The sequence below is a fragment of the Centropristis striata genome, chromosome 3 (assembly GCF_030273125.1).
Source record: "Centropristis striata isolate RG_2023a ecotype Rhode Island chromosome 3, C.striata_1.0, whole genome shotgun sequence".
Classification (NCBI taxonomy): domain Eukaryota; kingdom Metazoa; phylum Chordata; class Actinopteri; order Perciformes; family Serranidae; genus Centropristis; species Centropristis striata.
In genome coordinates, this window is record NC_081519.1 from 28,677,792 (window position 1) to 28,698,995 (window position 21,204).

At 38.1% G+C, this 21,204-nt stretch overlaps 1 protein-coding gene across 1 annotated transcript in view; it reads right to left on the bottom strand.

The window, feature by feature from the left end:
- Window positions 1-2,323: 2,323 nt before the first annotated feature.
- Window positions 2,324-21,204, bottom strand: part of klhdc8a (kelch domain containing 8A) — a 62,699-nt gene continuing 43,818 nt past the window's right edge. The window contains exons 7-9 of the mRNA XM_059330086.1: window positions 19,275-19,376; window positions 17,612-17,760; window positions 2,324-3,585 (exon numbers count right to left, since the gene is read on the bottom strand). Of these exons, the coding sequence (XP_059186069.1) occupies window positions 3,532-3,585; window positions 17,612-17,760; window positions 19,275-19,376 (305 nt within the window). The 3' untranslated portion in view covers window positions 2,324-3,531. The remainder of the gene's footprint in view (window positions 3,586-17,611; window positions 17,761-19,274; window positions 19,377-21,204) is intronic.

Here is a 21,204-nt window from a genome sequence, read left to right on the forward strand (position 1 = left end):
AGCAGACAACTGGCTTCCTTTGTTGTGCTAACTTACATTATTGCCCTAGATGTCAGTGATTTATATTTCCAAGTTTTACCAAATTAAATCACCGTTTTAGGCCAAAAAATACAAGTTGGCTTTTTTGCAGTGCAAAAGCTCCAAAGCATGACTTCTTCATGACATCCATCCAGACTAGAAAACAAAGCAGTGTGGAGCCCTACTGTAAATTTACCTCTAAAGTTCAGGCTGTAAACTCCATGAGGCCAGTTTCAGTTTGATGATGATATACCAAGTAAAACTGGAGACAAGCTCAGATATATAGTATAAAATTATAGAACTGGATATTTTCTTTATTGAGCATGATAGTGTAAGTGATAGTGATAGTGAAAGTAAAAAAAAGATTAAAAAACACATTTTATGTTGGTTTTTCTTTGTTTCTTTTTGGTTCAAAATGTTGATCCAGTAAGTCAGAATAAAAAAATAATGACTATTAGGTCATATAGGTGAGGTTGTGCTGGAAAAAAAATATACTAACATGGTATTTAAACATTTTTTAAGTGATGTATACAGGCAGGAGGAAAAGGATTAAAAAATTGACAAAATAGCCCAAAACTCCATAGAGTTAATCTGTATCTATATTTAGGTACTTTGTTTTTAGGCACCAAAGCAAATTCCTTGTATGTGAAAACCTACATGACAATAAAAAAGATTCTGATTCTGGTGGAAGACGTAATCTGATGATTTAATGCATTCATTCATTCATTCATTCATTCATTCATTATCCGTAACTGCTTACCCTAACTGGAGCCGATCCCAGCTGACATTGGGTGAGAGACGGGGTCAGAGGAATTATCAGCAATGTGTATATAGCCTTAAGAAGTTGGACTGTATTTATCATTGTGCTCTGCGTTTCATTACTGGCTTGGAAAATCACACACATCATTGCAACGACTGAAATGCCATCTTTGTATGTTTGCAGGCTCCCATTGGTTAGTTTTAATCTATAAATGTATTCTTGGGCTGCTCCCCTCATATCTGAGCATGTATGTGAGCATATATGTCATATGTGTGCATACGTGTCGAAACCAAACTAAACATGGTCTACGCTCTCTGCGCAGAACATGTCTTTGATTCTAAAATATCAAGAAATCTCTTCCCTTGGTCCTGTGACTGCTCCTTATAAGTCTCTACTGAGGCTCCTTCAGTGTTGTTATGAGGGCTGTATATGTTTTTAATTGTTTATGTTAACTGTGTTTAAATGTTGTAACTTATCACTTTTTATGCTTCTTTCTCGGCCAGGTCTGTCATGGAAAAGATATTTATTTTAATCTCAACGAGACTTTTACCTGGTTAAATAAAGGATATATTTACATATTTACATTTTGATGCTTTATTTCAGGTTCTGAAATGGGGGTACACGTAACCCTGGGGGTACGTGAGATTTTAATTAAATAATAAATAAAAAAAACAAGAAAAAAAAAAACATATATATATTTTTTTTATTTAATTAAAAAATAATAATAATAAAATAAAAATAAAAATAAAATATATATATATATATATATATATATATATATATATATATATATATATATATATATATATATATTTAATTTAAAATAATTATTTAAAAGGCTATTCAGTTTAATGATCCTAAAAACCCAGAGTGTCCCCCATACCAGGATGGTTGGACCCAACCTGTCATATGCCACCTGGCATCACCTGTCAATCACTTGAAAACCCAAAGATGGAGTCGTGGTTGAAGCCTAGCAGTTATAGTTTTAAATGCTTATATGCTCACTGTTTTTACTACATTAGTTTGAATCACTACATTTTAGTGATGAGAAATATTTGCAATAAATTTAGTCATGGATTTTTAACATTAACATTTTTTTTTTCAAATGTTTGAATGTGTTTATGTATGTTCTGTTTTTAAGTCTTTTTTTTTTTTCAACCAAAAATACTTTGCCCTGGTTAGGGGTTGCTTGGCTGAAAAAATATTTCACAGAGGGTACATCACTGAAAAAAGGTTGAGAACCACTGCTTTATTAGATAGTGACAGAGAGAATGGAAGGGAGAGATAAAGAGGAAGACAGCAGCAAAGGGACCCTGGGGCTGGATTCGAACCCAGGTCTGCTGCCCCAAGGACCCAGAACCAGTCACCGGGACGTCCCACAAAAAAGTGTGTTTAAAGTATCAATCTTGAAAGTCATTCCCCAAAATGGGCCGCATTTATACAGAACGTGCTCCCTCTCAGAGTTAGTCAGTAAGTGAAGGCCTCTCTAGCTCTTGTGTGGGTTCATGTGTGAAATCACTGCCATCTAGTGGAAAACAAGTGTAATACAAACTAGATCCAATTTATTCCACTGAATATGACGATTCATACCCTCAATAGTACATGACATGATTGGGTGTGGGACAGATCAGAGATCAATCATGTTGTAGGAGAAACTCTCAACACAATGAAATATTTCACAGCTTCACCTGTTACATAACAGCCGAGCCAGAGAGACTTGGCTTTGACTATAATGACAGCAAACATAATAGCAATCTGTGCATTATCTCCACAGTCTGTAACATCACAACCTGAGTGAGGTGTTCACTGATGGTTATTACAGCACAGCACAGGTTGCACAAATGAAACACTGAGGAAAAGAGAACTTGTATTGCTGCAGGAATAAAATGTGTACAATCGATCAGAGTCAAACTGGATCCAGGTCTTTGCCTACAACAGCACTCTGATAATAACTTGAACAAACAACACATTGTCTTTAATAACAGTTTCTTTTCATCTATGCAATGCATTAAATCATATCTATGATCATACCCACAAATGTACACTGTTACAGCTTAAAGAGTGATGGTACAGCATTCTCAGTGTAATTACTACAAGACATTACACTAGAAATTATTGTTGGTAAAATCAACTCCCACTCTGTTTTAATTGCTTTAGTGCAAAATTTGTTACAGTACATTTCAACCAATCATTTACTAACTTTCAGAGTTTTTTTTTCGTGATATCAATGATATTAAATTATATACAAATATTGCAGTCATGTCAGCAGTCATCTATCTACAGATGCTCACTTGTTAGCAAGCTGCACACGAATAAACACAAAAGACACAAAACCCAACATGAAATGCATATATATGCCATAAAATCGGTTTTCCAAGTGTTTCCTGTCTACATTACTAGACATATAAGCTACAAAATAGTTTCTTCTCCAATGTATGCACTGCAACATATGACGCAGGAGTGTCACATACTAAAAGTATCAAGAAACAGAACTGAGTATAAAGAAAGAGCCAGCTCCTCCGTTGTGCATGTGTGTGCTTACATGTGGGGCTCAGTGTCAGGACTGCCCAGCAGGGGGCAGTGTGGGCTGGTACATGACAGCCCAAAGTCCGGGACTTTCACTCAGACTCCATCACTCTCAGTTTTTTTTTTTCAGTGAATCCTATGTATTGCACTAGAGCCTGGTTCAGGAGGGTGGTACAGAGAAGAGGAAGTGGAATCAGCGATGTGCTGCGTTCGTCAGCTACTGCAGGCTACAGATACTCTTCTTCTTTTACATACAGGATCTCATGGGCCGAGCTGGGAACCTGTGTGACAGAGATAAAGAAAAGATTGTGGTCAAAGGTGGAAGTATTCCAGACTGACATTTAATCCATTCTCATAGTGCAGTGGTTCTCAAATGGGGGTCTGCGTACGCCTGGGGGTACGTGAAGGCACTCCAGGGGGTACGGGAGATTTTAAAATACACATTTAAAAAGTAGCATCCATGCAAAAATCCTTTAAAAATAATAAATAATAATAAATATTTTAGGAAAATATAAGTATAAGTTCATAGGATGGATTTTATATTCAGTAGCCTATTCAGTTTCATTCTCCTAAAACCCAGAGTCTCCCCCATACCAGGATGGTTGGACCCAACCTGTCATATGCCACCTGGCATCACCTGTCAATCACTGGAAAACTCAAAGATGGATTTGTATCTGAAGCGTAGCAGCAATTCTTTTGAAAACACAGAGGGACAAGTGGCAAAGGAGGCCAAAATTCTCTCTGTATCTTGAAGATTATGTTTTAATTGGATTTAGGTTAACAAGTTGCAATCCACCCTAAATAGTTCAGGAGAGACCACTACAAATGAGCAGTGTTTTGCACATTTATGGAGTTTTAAGTGGTTCATTTTATAGTTTTAAATGCTTATATGGTCACTGGTTTTACTACATTAGTTTGAATCACTACATTTTAGTGATGAGAAATATTTGCATTATTTTTTTTTTCAAATGTGTGAATTTTGTATGTGTCTATCAGTTCCAAAGTTTAATAAATCAGACACTGATGGCACAGCGCTCTGTTTTTAAGTCTTTTTTTTTTCCAACCAAAAATGCTTTGCCCTGGTTAGGGGGTACTTGGCTGAAAAAATATTTCAAAGGGAGTACATCACTGAAAAAAGGTTGAGAACCACTGCCTGAGTGAATAAATGACAATTCTTTCATGTCATTGGCTGGGAGGTGTTTATTAGTACTGCATCTCAGTATATTTCCTCACATAATTCCTGCCACGAGTTTAACTGTTATTGTAAATAAGTAAGTCATGTATTATACATTTCAAACATCATGATATGTAGCCAGTTAACTGACCTTTAACTGACTAGAAACTCAATCATTTCTATTGCATCCCTTTAAAAATTGGCCATGATCCTGATTTCGAAAATGTTCAGCACGGCCCATTATTTGAACTCCCAAACAAACTCAAGCACTTTTAGCAGACTGCACTGACAGCCCTGTCCACAGGGTGGAGTTGTTCAGTCAATCTGTGATCAGCCCAACTCCCTGTCACATTCCTGCTGGACCTAGGTTGACTGAGAAGTTTTTGGTTGTAAAGCTTTTTGGATATCTCACTGTAGAATGTGTTGCCGTACTGTTTTATTTATTCCCTCGGCTGTTAATGAAGGTTGGTGCGGAGTCACAGAGGATAGATGCTAGAACCAACCCACCAGATGTAGTCACCCGCCCTACTCTGCTTCTGATTGGCTTATCCCCATAAGTCTTACCCTAACACTAACTCTCATGCACTGACTAGCCCCTTTCAGACCACCGTCTGAAATTCACGCCTCTGTGACGTTTCCCCCTCAGTCTGAACACGTCAGAGGCATGATGGGACCAAGTGATCACAGCTCTAGCTGTATCCCAAAGTCAAGGAAGGATCCTCAAACAGCTGAATTTGAAGGATACTACGTCATCGACAGCAGGATACTACGTCATCGACAGCAGGATACTACGTCATCGACAGCAGGATACTACGTCATCGACAGCTGAAGGACCCACCAGTGTGCGTGGATCAGTGTGCGTTACACCAGTGAAAGGAAGGACTCTGGCCTCATCTCTGGAGGACCCAACTCTGAAGGAAGGAGACTACCAAGGAAGGATCCTTGACATTAGGATACAGCCTCTGTCTCTCGGAGGTTGTAACAGAGGTGTAAAATTTGTGAGACTGTCCAAGGCAGGATCAATGTGACAGAGCCGATAAGATGAAAAATACATGATGTATCATCAGAAACATGCCTCTCACTTGAGTCCGACAGTAAATGAATCGTGTTCAGCAAGAACTCTGCTTGAGTCTTTAGAAACTCTACAGTGAGAAACAACATGACGGGCAGTTGTTCCCTCATTATTGTTATGAATGCACTCACCGCTGCCTTCACTTATTGTACACATACTGCTCTTTTACACGCCAATACCTCTCCTCCCACTTCGTCCCATAAAGCTAAATTGCAGTATGAATTCACAGACTGGGGACGCCAATATTACGCTGTTGTGGAATCAGCAGTGGTGGATTCAGATTGTTTGAAGGGCAGGGGCGAAAAAATAAAAGGGCACATTCTGCACAACATGTGGCCCCACCAGCAGCAAAAAGCTATGATGCATCATGTATGATGAAATATTAGCAGTAAGTGAAAAGGAGATCCAGATCAGAGTAATTAAAGATATGGTACTGACAATTAAAAGTATCAAACCAAACCATGTAGGGGGGTCCGGGGGCATGCCCCCCTGGGAGAAAATGTTTAAATTTTTAAGTAAAATGCATCTATTTTGTGCACTTTGACAGCTAAATGAGAGCAAACATCTCAAATAACATTATTCACAGTTGGGTGATACCGTATTATAGAATCTCTAGAGGGCACATCATCATAATTTATTGTATGAAGGGGCACCCTAGAGGGCAATCAATACGTTTTTTCATGTGTAAAGGGCAGCCAATAAGGCACTTCCTCTCATTTTCACCACTCTAGAGGGCACTTTAGCACGCTTTTTCAACCACGGAGGCATGAGGGGGGGCGGTCGCCCCTCCTGCCCCCCCTCTGAGTCCGCCACTGAGAATCAGTATGTTCTAAGGCTTAACCCTCTGGGGTCTGAGCCTATTTGCCCTCTATATACCACATATTTACTATACTATGTTTGGTATTTGGTATTTTCTCAGCACAACTTCAACATGAACTGACAATTATTTTTTTTACCTTAACCCACTTTATTGATACATTGAGCCCCAAAATACACAAAAATCATGAACTCTGCAATGAAATTATACTATTTATGACAATAAAAACCACAAATATGCTCAATGAACTGTTTCGGACCTAGAAAATTTAAAACATAGGTTGCAAATATGAACATATAAAGGTAAAATTCAAATATATCTTTACATAAATAACTGTTTATAAATAACTGTTATTGTACTGTACTGTAAAATAAAAAAATAAAAAAATCACAGAACACATCTCCATGCTGAATTATGTTCCACTGCATATGAACATATAAAGGTAAAATTCAAATATAATAAAAATATACACAAAAATTACCATAAAACATGTTTATTTATAGGAACAGTGTTAGATGATTAGACCCCTTTTTCCCCCATTTTTACAAAATGCCCCGCCTGCCTCGTCCCATCCTACTTTTACACTTGAATAAGTATTTTTCTACTATCAAATTAAAACGATCACAACTTTGGTTTTACATGACCTCCAAGTCTGTAACTTGGAGTGAAGTCGACAGCAGCGATCCACGTGACCTCGTTTTTTTTGTTTTACGGCGCTTTGATAAAAGCCACGTTATCTAATCACACCAGCGTGATCATAGACCCAGAGGATTAATGATGGAAGAGCTTCGTAATGACACTTGAACATGAACATGAACACATGAAAAGGGCTACAGAGAGCACAGATTCTGAAAACACTGACCAATCAGAGCACACTGGCCTTAAAGAGACAGGTGCTAACACGGAGTGTCTCAGACAGAGGGTGAATACAGATGCAGCAGCCATGGGCAGTATGAGGAAAAAAAGTTATTTTTCTCCTTACATTAAAGTATGTAAACAAGTTCACGTCGAAACGTAATTCTAATGAGCTTAATGGCTCTCTTTTAATTTAGTTGCCACCTTGAGGAAAGGGCAGTAATAGTGGCGCTGTCACAACATCCTGGTTTCAAAGATTTTAAACACGATAATTAATTAATACAGAAATAAGCCTCTACAAGAAGAAAACATATTTTTACATGAGTAAATACATTTCTTTTCATTTCCTGATTGCTCATTACTTAAACACCTCATTTGAACTACAACCTGTTTATGTGATATTTTACGGAAACCTGCCATGCTGCAAAACTAAATTAATTAACTTATTTTTTTTTACTTTTTAAATTATTAATTATTCTCCCAATTAGCACCTGTTTTTATGTTTCAGAAATTACAAATAACAAGGACACCTACACAGAAACACTCATTAAAATAGAACCAAGAAAACAGTTCTGTTCAGATGACAACTTTAATAAAGTCTGGTTCAAATACAAGATTCAATGCACAAAATAATAACAAAACACAATCATGTTTGACAAAACAAATCTCAGTTCAGTTCATGTATTTTTTTCTGCTTAAGATGTCTGCTAAAAAGTCTGATAATATGGACTTTCTTACTGTGCAATATTTATTTTTAAATATACAATACTTGGCAATGATCTGATTGAATAATTTGTGCAATAATTTGTCCTTCAACATTCAATATATTTATGAACGCTGCATAGCATCATATTCTGGCAAATTAAAGACGATGCACTTCACCTCCCTTTCCTGCTTATGTTGACATTATATCATATATAGCTGGGGTGGTCAACCTGTGGCTCCAGAGCCTCATGTGGCTCTTTAGGCCGCCTGCAGGGGCTCCCCGTGTCTGGGACATAAAAAATGATATACATATTTTTACATTAAAATGTTCATTTATCAATGGTGTAGACCAAAAGCTATTTGTATTCCTCAATTGTAAAATTGTATAGCCTTTTTACAGCATATTAAAAAAGTTTTGACATTTAAGTCAACTAAAATGTGCTCCATAGCTTACGAAAGTCTCCGGCCCGGCGCCTTATCCTTTAAGTTTTGCCAACTTTGAGTTCAATTTTGAGTTCCTGAGATAGACTACTTTTCAAAATCATATTAATAAATAATCAATATGACTATTCATAATGTTGGTAGGCTAATTTAGACTTATTAGGCTGTTTAATTTTCATTTTAGGCTCAATAAGGTTTGCGGCTCCATTCCACAATTTTTTTGGCCAACAGTGGCTCTTTAGTCAGTAAAGGTTGCCCAACCCTGGTATATAGTTTTCTTTAAATTTACTTGCCTATGTATGTTTATGTTTATATTGTATATTTTTATATTTTATATATATTTTATTTGTTGTTGCATTGTTTTTTGGAATCAGCTTTAAAATCTCATCGTACATGTGTATAGTGACAATAATTCTATTCTATGCAAAATGCTACATAATAACTGAACACAATCAGTCAAACAGACAAAATGTCATTTAATAGGCCTGATGGACTGATAAAATGTGAAAGTGAACCTTTCTTAGACCTAGAGGAGAACTGGGAACATTCTAGACCACATCTCAGCCGCACCACTGAGCTGAATGACATGCAGAGGATGTGGCAGGTGGTGGTTCACTCGGGGATGATACATGTGATGTAGTCTAAGCAGTAGCACACTTTCTCTCCAACAAATCTCACAGACAGAATGTAGAACTTATTCTCTCCTGCCCCATTCCTAGTCTCCACCTCGTACTGATCACATACAATCTGCAGAGGAGATAGCTAAAGCAAAAGGTACACACTATGACTCAGAATAGGATTTATCATTTATCACACGGTGTCCTTACCTTCAACTAGTTCTACACACCTGTGTGAGGGTCCCAGGGAACGGTTCAGCATCACACTCTACAAGCAGCCACTTTCCCAACTTCTAAATGAGGTTCTGGCTCAGCATTCTCCTCCTCTGACTCAACACTCTCTGCCTCTCTCAGGGTGAAGTCTTTGGGGTAAAGCATCCACAAAAGCAGAACACTCCTCAGCTCTGTATAACCCCTGGTGTTGTAAATGTCAGCTATTATTAAGCAGAAAATAAATCAAATTTTGAGGTGAGAGTCAACAGACATTGAACTCACACACATAGAACTAGAATGAGTGAAATGGATATTTAACTGTTTAACATAATGCTGTGATGTTGCAAGTTAATAACTGCATCATACTTATTAGCTTGAGAATTCAAAATGTTCCAACTGTTAGCCTGTTTGTAATATTACATTATCATTGAAGGGATGGAATTTGATTATCTAGCAATGCAATTAAATCAAGCAATCGTCAGTTCCTCTGCAGCAGAAAGCCTCACCTCAGCAAGTTTTGTCAGTTTATATAGGAGTTTAATGTCACAGTTATTTGCAATGGCTATAGTACACATAAAAACTCAATGTAAATGTTATCAGTAACTACAGCAACTATTAGGGTATGGAGCCTAAGACTTGTTTAGTGCTTTATTTATGTAAATTCACAGAAGAGATTGATATCACTCATGATCTAGCAATGCAGTTGGAGCAAATGTTGTCATTCAACTCTTCAAGACCATTAAGATAGACGAGATACCAAAAGCATTGGTGTGCAAAAGCACAAAAAGCTCAAGGAATTTAGGCTGGAGGTTGCAGATGCCCTGGTGCACAGTGGGAAGAAGAAGGGAAGGCCTTCCAAGGGAGAGGAGGAGAATGTGCGTAGCCCCACCAGATGCATACAAAGGCCAACAACCCCCCAAGACCCATGGTTGATGTTCGCCATGATCAAGTGGATCGATTCCCAGCTTTCACAGACAAGGGAAGGTGCAGGCTTTGCCCAGAAGGACAGACAACAATTTACTGCACAAAATGTGGTGTTCGTCTAAGCATCGTCACCGGGAAAAATCCACACAACTGCTTCCAAGCGTTGCATAAAAAATGAAATTTAGACAGGAAATGAGGTGCATTGTTCATGATCAGTTCTCAATGCTATGGAAAACCTGGACCCATAACATTTTCTACAGTGTTCAGTTGTGTATGCATCATTTTAGAAAATTAAGTTGCTGTGTTTTGTTTTTATGTAATCTTCAGTGCAGAAAATGTTCCGTTTTTGTGTCACATTTTTATGAGATTACTAAACTGGATTGGTAAAAATGAATAAAATCAACTTTAAAAGTGCTGTGTGTAAGTTAAATGACCAAGGAATACAACAATGTATAAATGATCTTCATCAAATTGAACATTAATATGTTTAGTATTTGGGCTCTATACCTTAATGGGGTAACGTATCCTGGGAGATACAACTCATAAAATCCCAAATACTGAATATATATATATATTTTGAATGTGGAAATATTTTTTCTTAGGGCCTAAAGACATGGGTGATAACATTAAATTATTTATTAAACTTATTTTCCACTCCTGCCTGTTTCAGGGTTAAATCAAGTGATGTCGGCTGTGGCTCAGTTGGTAGAGCGGGTTGCCCACCAATCGGTTGGTGGTTCGATCCCTGACCATGGCAGCCTACATGTCGAAGTATCCTTGAGCAAGATACAGAACCCCAGATTGCTCCTGATGCTGCGTTCATCTGTGTGTGAATGAATTCCCAATGGTGGCAGGTGGCACCATTTAGGGTAGCCTCTGCCACCAGTATGAATGTGTGTGTGAAAGGGTGAATGAGCGCAGTCTGAAGGGTAAAGAGCTTTAAGTCGTCGCAAAGCGACTAGAAAAGCGATATATAAGTGCAGGTCCATGAAGACTATCTGATCAAAGGGCTGCTGGTGGCAGGCAAGAAAGCCATCACTAGGAACTGGGGAAAGGAAACACCCCCAATGAAGGATCAATGGATGACAATTGTGGAAGAAATCTTTTTAATGGAAAAATTGACACATATATTGAGGCTGCAGGAAGCACAGCTGGACAGGAAATGGGAAAAATGGACCCTATACAGCACTCTAAACGCTGATACTGGACGGGAATAATAATTGAAAGATATACCATTCTACAAGATCTATTCTGTAAGAATAGTGTGCACTCCCCAGGCAGCTTTGTGTTTGGTTTGCTTATATTTGTTTTATTAGTTGCAAAAATTTGTCAATAAATACTTAAATACAAAAAAAAAATGTTATCAGTAACAATGATTACATGTCAAGTCCGGATAAAGCAAACCAGAGATTTGTATGAAAACATATTAAAAACAAGAGTTTTATTAAGAGTTATTTTCTTATTTTAAGCGTTCAACATGCTTATTTCTAGATTTATTAATCTTAATTAATTAATCTCCTCAAGTGAAATTATCTGTCCATGCAGCAAGATCATTTCCCTCAGATTTAGTGTTTTTATCTTGTTTTTAGACACACTGTTATTTGCAGTGCATTTTTCGACTATTGTAAAACATCATTTTTTAAATATTTTTTAAAGTATTTTTTTCTCATTCAGTTTTAGCTGGGTGTTTAATAATTCATTTTTACTTTGGTGTGGAAAACTCAATTAACATATATATTTTTGCTTTACCTGGACTTTAAGAAACACTAAAACTAATTCAACTTGTTGAAGCCGTCAAACTGCCCTTCCTGAAATATTTTCATAGTCCACTGATTTTAGCTAAGGAGGAGTTTTTTTTTTTGTTGTTGTTGTTTTTTAATTCTTTATTTTTGGATAGGGACAGTGCACATTAATGAACATCGAAAACATCTCTGTAAACATGCCGGATTATAGCAGAGCTGCTAGTTTGCATCGGTAGTCCCTAAAAATAATGTGGAGTCAGGGCCTGAGCTACTCTCTGCCAGTTGTTCCGACATTTTGTTCTGCCCTACAAAGTCTAACTGCAGTAACTAGCAAAAGGTAAAACTGAGAAAAACTCCTTTAAAGTTTTTAACATGTTTCAACTGGCCAGCCAAATGGGTTATATGTAGGTAAGTGATATGACACTTGTTTCTACATGTATTGATGATGTAATTTTTTATGCTCAAAAATCATGATTTATTTGACCTTTGACCCCAAAAACGTAGTTACTGCATTGCTATAAAATGTTCTAATAGTAATGCAAAAACAGAGTGCAGTAACAACAACGTTGTTGTCTTCTTTCAGCTTTTATATTTTGTTTTCAGTGAATAAACATTTTCAAATGTATTTTGTTATCAGTGTGTTTAAAAGTGTTTAACAACTCGGTTCAAAGATGTGCATATTTTAATATTAATATAATTTTATCTCACTTTTTACTTAATCCCTATCCAGATATTATTTTCCCTTTCAAATAAACTTATAATTTCTATTATTATATTTTAATTAGTATATATATCCAAAGCAGACGGTGGTAAGTGCTTGGTTTTGAGTTGGATTTTATGGTTTTTATATAATTTCTTTGAAATAAAGCAAAATTTAAATCTAAAACTTTGTCACAAGATAAAACAGACACCAAGGGGTTCATTTTTATTTATAACTTAATTTTGACCAAAAATGTAGTTACTGCAGTTAGACTTTGACCGCCAGATTCTTGAAGGCACCCCATCAGAGGCTCCCTTGCCATGCAACAGCTCTGTGAAGTTCCTATAATACCTGAGTGTTGGATGTTCTTCTCTAATAGACTCCAGCACAGGATCAAGAGTAGCCAGTGCAGTATTTAGCTTCAGGCTAGCTGAGAGGGGGAATAAAGACCCCATGCAGGTGCTGGTATTTGACCCCAGTATGTGACTGTCACTTCCCTGCTCTACTTGCAGCTGTAGTTTCCATTATAATTGATGTGGACCATCACATCCTTCTCAGTCAGGCTCTTCCTCGCTAACTTCAACTAAAAAAGGTGCTCGATGTTATACACATGAATGGCCAATTTGTCACCGTGTTCTCTTGCGAGGTCAGCAAGTTTTTCTATGCATGTGTGATTCTTCTCAAGTGTGGTGCTTATGACTTCAATCACCTCCAGAGGACAATGTCTTCCTTTTTCTTCAGTGGGACTACCAAGGTGACCCAGGAAGTGATGTTTCCTTCGGTTGATGTGTTGATGGCTGCAGGGAGGGCTTTTCCTTGACATGTCATGCGCCTTTTGTACATGCCCTCCATGTTGCTTGTACTGAGGACACAATAATGAACTATCTGAGCCGTAGGTCAGGATGCAAAGTTGTTAAGCTGCTAAAGCTTCTTGATCTTAGAGTTAATTCTTTGGAGTTTTGGTCTAATTTGTCCGTTTTTGAACACTTTTTATTCTGACTGTATAAACCACTTTAAAAAATGTTATTTTCTGCCAATTTGGTATCATGTTTGTCATTTTGAACCCAAAAAACAGCAAAAAAGGAAAAATAAACAAGCCCAAAAAACTTAAAATTAGAATTTTTAATTATGTTTTTATTTTTTATTTTACTTTTATTCTGCCTGTATAAACCACTTTAAAAATGTTTTATTCTGCCAATTTGGTATCATGTTTGTCATTTTGAACCCAAAAAACAGCAAAAAAAGGGAAAAAAAACAAGCCCAAAAAACCTAAAATTAGATTTTTTAATTATGTTTTTATTTTACTTTACTTTCAACATCTAAGAGAACATCTACAGTCATGAAAAACATTATTAGACAATTGTTTTCTTCAATTTCTTGTTCATTTTAATGGCTGGTAAAGCTTAAGGAGCATTTGTTTGGACAAATATAATGATAACAACGAAAATAGCTGATAAGAGTTTAATTTAAGAGCTGATATTTAGACATTGTTCATGGTTGTTGATGATAATCATGATTAAAAGGCATTCAAATGTACAAGAATTTGAAGAGAAAACAAGATTGGTCTAATCATTTTCTCCGTGACTGTAGTCCCATATGTTTATCTTTATAAATATATATTTGACCTTATCTCTGGTTTTTCTTGTTCTATCATCATTAAACACAAACTGGCCTCATGGAGTTTGAAGGCAGAACTTTAGAGGTAAGCTGACATTTCACTGACGCTTACGTAGACTCCTGAGGGTTAAAGTTACCGTGGATCTTACAAACACATTTCTCTTTGTGAGACATGAGGTTTAATAATCCTGAAGGGCTTTAGTTTGCAGAATTGATCTCTGATTTTACCCTGAATGCATTGTGTTTTACCGTGTCCTATTCAAGGAGGACGGACATTTCTTGCCATCATCCTCAGTTTTGCCATTAATGATGCTTGACTTGTCACTCTGGTGCAGGACATGATTCACGAGGTCTTCAGTTAACTCTTTGGAGTTTTGGTCGTTGTTATCGTGACATTTTCCATGGTTTTGTTGATAATAATCATTATTAAAAGGCATTCAAATGAACAAGTAATCAAAGAGAAAACAAGGTTGGTCTAATAATTTTCTCCATGACTGTAGTTCCATATGTTTATCCTAAATATATTTGACCTTATCTCTGGTTTCTCTTGCTCTATCATCATTAAACACAAACTGGCCTCATGGAGTTTGAAGGCAGAACTTGGATGGGGTCTTCAGGTCTCTTCTGACAGGTGCTGACGGCTTCTCTTCTCTGTCTTGCATCCTTCTAAGTTGCTTCTTTAGATAACTAATTTCTCTAGCCTCGATTTCAAGTTTGTCATTGGGCTCCCTCAATTTCGTTGTCTGTGAGGTTATCTTCACTGTCCTTTATCTCCTTTATTTCCTCCATCACACTTTTGGGGTGGAGGTCTTCGCTGGAGTCTGGGGACTGAATGCTAGTTGAAGGGGGTTCGTGCTACCTGCACATCTTGTACCTGTACCTGTACAGCATGTAGCTTGTTGATGGAGGGGTCAACTTCAAGGCCGCTTTTCTTTCCATTGTTTTTTCTTCTTTTCGTGTTGTTTAATGGTAAGATCTTTTTTTTTCTTCCCTGATACCTGAAAGCGCAACACATTTTGTCAGAATCTAGTTTCTTTCTGCGGTAGCTAAAATTGAATGTTCTATGACTGATATAATACCCAACAAATTTAAAGTGAGTGACAGATTAATGTATAACAATCAATGGGACTCAATGCAGCAAAGCTAACGTGTTAGATAATATGTAAAAACAAGACCTACTTAACTCTCTTTCTACAACTTTTCTGACCCCTGACCTTTCTTTCCCTCCTCCTATACTTCTCCAGGGCTTCTGCATTGCTCTAAATCATGCCTCAACATTTGCTACATACAAATCAGCAACACATCATGATACTATGTTAATCAATTCTACGTAGGTGCAGGCACTACAATAGCCAGATAAAATAAATTATAAAGCAATAACTCACTATAAAAAGGGGACTGAAGCAACTTACCAGTTATCTCCATGTTGTAGCTTTTCTTCTTTGTAATGCATCTTGGGAGAATAAACTCTTATTAAAAAAATTCTGTAGTCTTCACACGAACAATACAATTGTTGTGGAGAACTGAGAGCCCTGCATCCACAGACGCCAAGTTACTTTTTTAGCTTTAATTTTGAAAACATTATACAAGCATCACCATCATACACCATATTTCGTGACCTGCTGCAAGTTCAATGCCGTATTTGTTTAGGTCACACGTATTTCTACATACTGCACACTGTAAAAAATGTCTGTAGATTTTACAGTGAAAAACTGCCAAACCATGACAGTAAAAGTTTCAGTAACAATGAAACACCGAAAATGTATATATCAGCCAAAAAAGTATTTTTTTTATTTTTTACTTATACTTTTTTACAAAAAATGCATTACTCCACTATAAAATAAACTGGCACTGGGTTTGTAACAATAATATACTGTAATATTCTCACTTTTAAATGTACTAAATACCATATCTCTAATAAAAATATACTGTGATATTTAATGGTAAAATCTTTAATTTATGCAGCATTTATAAAGTATTTTCTTGTCAATTATATGTCAGAACAGCGTTTCTTTCGATGGAAAAACTTTTTGTTTTTTTACGGTAAAATATGGAATAAAGCGTTTTTTGTTTTTTTTTCAGTGCATGCACGGCTGCTGCTGGAGCTTTTCATGCCTACAGGTGGTGCAGACTCGACTGAAACGGCAGGTCTCATACTGCTGACACTGAAACTGGATAATAGTGTTGTGAGCCTGGTTTCAAGTGCTTTGCATTAATGACACTGTGTGTCCTTGTTCCAAAGCACTTGATGTACACCTCAGGCAACTGCACAGCTGCACCAGTCTTTAAGTGTGACCAAGTCCTCTTTCCTTTATACAATATGGAAATAAACTGGTTGAAACAGCAAAGCGACACATTTCTTTTGGATACTTTCCAATTACGATGTTCTGGGGGACATTCTGCAGCTCTTTCTTGGCTGAATAATGTGAAGTCTGACAATCGCTCTTAGTTTGGCTCTTCTCCTGGGACCAATTTGCTTTGGAAGGCCCTACCAGGAGCTATCACACCCGACAGAACAGATCCCAGGGTCACAGGTCACAGATCCCTCCACCACGTCACAGTGGGGATTCTCAAAGTAGGAGAAATCTGATTTCAGTTATGTTTTAATGTATTCATACTGTAGCGATGCTGTCATACTTCTGGGAACGCCCCGGACTCTACCGGCAACCGGGAGGTAACACCGCTGTCAAAGCTGGTCTATTAGACGCCAGAGGCGGCACTTTGTTTGGGTTTTGGTTGACCAACTTTTATTTTCCAAAAAATGACTATTTTGTTTATTTATTGGGTACCTGAAGAGGAATATTTTTGGTTGAAACAAAGAGACTATTTTTGGTGTTTTGGTTGTTTGAATTATGGGTTGAATTTGGGACACTGAATTGTATAATACACTGTGTTGAATTGCAAATTCTTGTGTGTGTGTTTGTGTTTGTGTTTAATGGGTCGCCTTTGGAAAAGGTCATACTTGATTTCTGGTGGTTAGTAGGGTCCATGCATGGGTAGGCATGGGTCCTGTGTGGTCCTGTGTTTGACGAATCAAAATATAAATAAAATTGTCAGATTAGCTCTGGCACCCCTGTCTCTGTCCAAGCTATCAATATTTAATAAAGCAGAAAAGCAGAAAAAAAGACAATTGGGAAGTCATGTTAATTGCTCAGATCTGCATAGATATGATCCTGATGAGCAGACATGCAGAAAACAGGTAGTCACTTCTCCAAACACAATTGTACTCAGAATAGAGTATTTCTCCACAGTAAATCAGACTGACAGCTGTGGAGGGCACTCCGCCTCGAGACAAGGATATAAATAAATAAATAATCTGTAGAACACTGAGAAGGAAACATCTGTCACTGTGGATAATAGATGTCTTGCTTGTTCAGCTGTTGTTTATGTGTATATGTAAAACCTTTACAGTTAAATTATTCAAGTTTACCTGGTTGACTCCTCCCACCACCAGGAGGCGGTCTCTGATGACGATGGAGGAGGTGGAGCATCGAGGGAAGGTCATAGGAGCCAACCTCTCCCATTTCTTCTTCTGCGGATGAAAGGCCTCCACTGTGTCCAGTGCTGAGGGCTCATGACCTGGAGAACATGTCACACTGTGGTGAGGTGGTGTTTTATTTTGTGTTGTTATTTCTTGTTTTATTTTGAAATAGTAACTCTCCTCTCGTTTCAGGTCACTTGCCCTTCCCCGTGTTCATCTGTCTGATTGTCTCCCCTAATGACTGATTGTGTTCACCTGGTGCTCCCTTCCCTCCATGTGTTCCAATAGTCTGTGTTTTCCGTTGTCTTGGTCCAGTGTGTTTGACCCCGTCACCATACCAGCCACTTATCTCCTTCTTGCCACAGCTTTTCTTGTTTTTTGCCCTTTTGGATTCCTCGCAAGAGTGATTTTTCTTTGTAATTTATTAGTTAATCGCAGTTCTTAGTTTCATAGTTTTTGAGTCAGCCGTTTTGTTTTTCCTCCTTTTGGAGAGATTTTGTGTTCTTTATTATTTTTCCACCTTTAGTCCTGATCCAGTTTTTCATAGTGGTTTAGTAGAATCTTGTATTTTTCCTATCAGGTTTTGTTCCTCCCTTTTGGAGCACTTTTAGGCCACATTTATACATAGCAGGGTATTTAGAGAAACGAATATCTCCCCCCCTTCGTTTTCAAAAATAACATTGTGCACACAACATAGTTTTCAAAAAAGTTGTCATTTACATCAACCCGCATGAATTCGCCGTCGAGCGCCATTATAACTATGCCAAACCTACTGACTACTGACTTCTGACTCAAATTTGTCCACCAGAACGCAGTTCGCCCAGGTCGGATCCAAAATCAGCAGCGGCGACGTTGGCAGGCAATGTACATACGTCTTGTTTGGGAAAGCTGCAGTAGAAATGCTGACCTCCGTGCACTCCTTCATCTCTGCTCCTCGATATACTACAGCAGTTGTATTTTCAATTTCAAACAGACCAAAAGCGTTTGCACAAACGTAAAAATAAGAACTACCTTAACAGCATCCATGATAGCCAAACAAACTGTAAACATAAGGCGCTCACATGATGTGAAGCATTTTCTGGTGCATAGAATGAGCATGAGAACCTAAAACCCTGTTTCTCCCAGTTGACACGACAACACATTTTCATTTTCAATTTCCAAATTCTCCACTTTGCCCGGAGTTTTTAGAAATAATCGTTTTCTGTGATAAAAACGGGATTTTCGTGTAAATGAGAGGCCAAACCGCATGGAAATATCTGCGTTTTCCCTTCGTGTAAACAGAGCCTTAGTTTGTAGGTGTTAGTAGTTTTTCCCCCTTATCTTAGATTAGGATTTTTATATTTAGTTATTAGTGCAGATAGATTCAGTGTTTATCCTCCTTTGGAGCGACTTTTCTTTGTTCAGTTTTTACTCAGAGTCAGGTGTTTCATAGCCCTTTTCTTTCACTCTGTGAGGACTTACCCTGCTGCATTCTTTGAATAAAGAAACTTTTAAGTTCACCTGCTCTGTATCTGAGTCCTGACTTGAGCCCGGCCTGACAGAACAGGGCATTTATTATGATTTAGATTCAGTTCATATACGGAATGTTTAGTTTACAATATGTCCATCTTACCAAGTCCTCCTGCTACGACCATCCGGCCACGCAGGAAAGCAGCAGCAAAGTCAGCTCTCTTTGTTTTCATCGCCACCGTCTCCTCAGACTTCAACCAGGCGCCTGCAGAGGAAGACACGACAGCTGAAGTGAGCAGATGTGTGTGAGCGAGCTTATAAAGTAGCAGAGGGTGAGGTCAGTGGCCCTGTAGTCCTCCCTTTGGCTGGACAGGATGCTGCTGAGCTTGTTTTCAGAGGGTGACCTGCAAAAAACAGGTCAACCAGAAGCCAGCTGCAGCCAGGACATGTAGAGTACACACACACACACACACACACACACACACAAAAACACACCTGGCAAGGACATACAAAGGTTATAACAAAGAGTACAGACAGAGAGGGAGTTAGGGTCAGAATATTACCAGGGGAAACTGTATTTATACCATTTTCTATATGAAAGTGATTGGTGTTTGGTGTAGCTATTTATGTAGCTCTAATTACTTTACACAAGCACAAAAAAAGTTTAATTTAAAACTTAAAACAAAGAGCAAATGACATCAAACATAAATCATTCGTGTTCATTAACAGGTCAATTATATTTCGTGGTCAATAGTGCCTAATCTTAGCCTGGCTAACACCAGACAAATCTCAAATGAGATTTGGTCTGGACACCAGCCGTTCATTTCTCCGTAGAGGAGGTGTGGTTTACGATCCTCCGGAGCCGTTTATTGGGCGCTTAGAATGTCTATCAAAAGCGTCTGTTGGTAGCTCTTAGCCAATCAGATCAGTTATACCAGATGACGTAGTAGAGCAACAGAAATGGATGTTTGTTGTGTGTGTGTCTGTGAGAGAGTGTTGCTTGCTGCGTTGCTTCTCCAGTTTTCGCTTTCTGCAAGATTATTTATTTTCACGCTTTATTCCCCCTCATGTCATTCAGCCACACACATCCACTGATTTTATGGGCAATAAACAAGCTGCTGTGGATCTCTCGCCAGCTCCGCTGTCCCCCGGCTCGTAGCCAGACCACCGGCGAGACCGCCGGCCGGCGCTACGAGCCGGCACTACCGGGGATCTTGCTACGAGCCGGGGGACAGCGGAGCCGCCGAGAGACCTTTCGCCTTTCAACTTTCGACTTTCGCTCTAAACTATTTAAAACACCATCTACAGCTAAAGAGAGTTTCGTGTCTGCAGCAGCCATGTTGGATCCGCAAGAAAACTACAGCTTCCAAGTGCCGAGTAGTACGCGTCATCGTCTTGCCGTCCCTCCCCGCTCTGTGATTGGATCCCTAAAACAGGGATAAGAAACGGCTCTGGTTGCCAGACTGGATGGAGGTGAAATTAAATTCGAGCGTGCAAGGCAGTATGGGTATACCCAGGCTAGCCTAATCTGTGAATAATCTGCCATGCTTTTCAAATTATCAAATTTAAAGGATTTAGGACTTTAAATTGCATAAACAGCTAATAGCTTTGCATCCACAACACTACTGGCAAGTGTTAATGTTAATGTCCAAAATCCCAAACTATCCCCTTCAGGTGATTCTGTAGCTCACACCAAGATGAGGGGGCAAAGCACTTTCACCAAAAACCTTGTGAGGAGGGAGGAATGACTGAGAATAAATAAATGAATGAATAAATAAGGAGTAGGGATGGGCGATATGGTCCTAAAGATTATCACGATATTTCAGGGTATTTTTGCAATAACGATATTCTTGATGATATTACAAAATACTGAAAATAATAAGTAAGCAGTAATATGCAGCCCACTGCTCCTTGAATGGTGTATTCACTTGTGTGTAAGAAAGGATGGGTTAAATGCAGAGATTGAATTTCCCCATTGTGGGATTAAAAACAGTAATTGAATCTTAAGTGCAAATCTCAACAGTTGCCAAATACAAAAAAATTACTTGACTCTTACTATTAATTACTTGAAAAAAATAACCATCTAAAAAAAC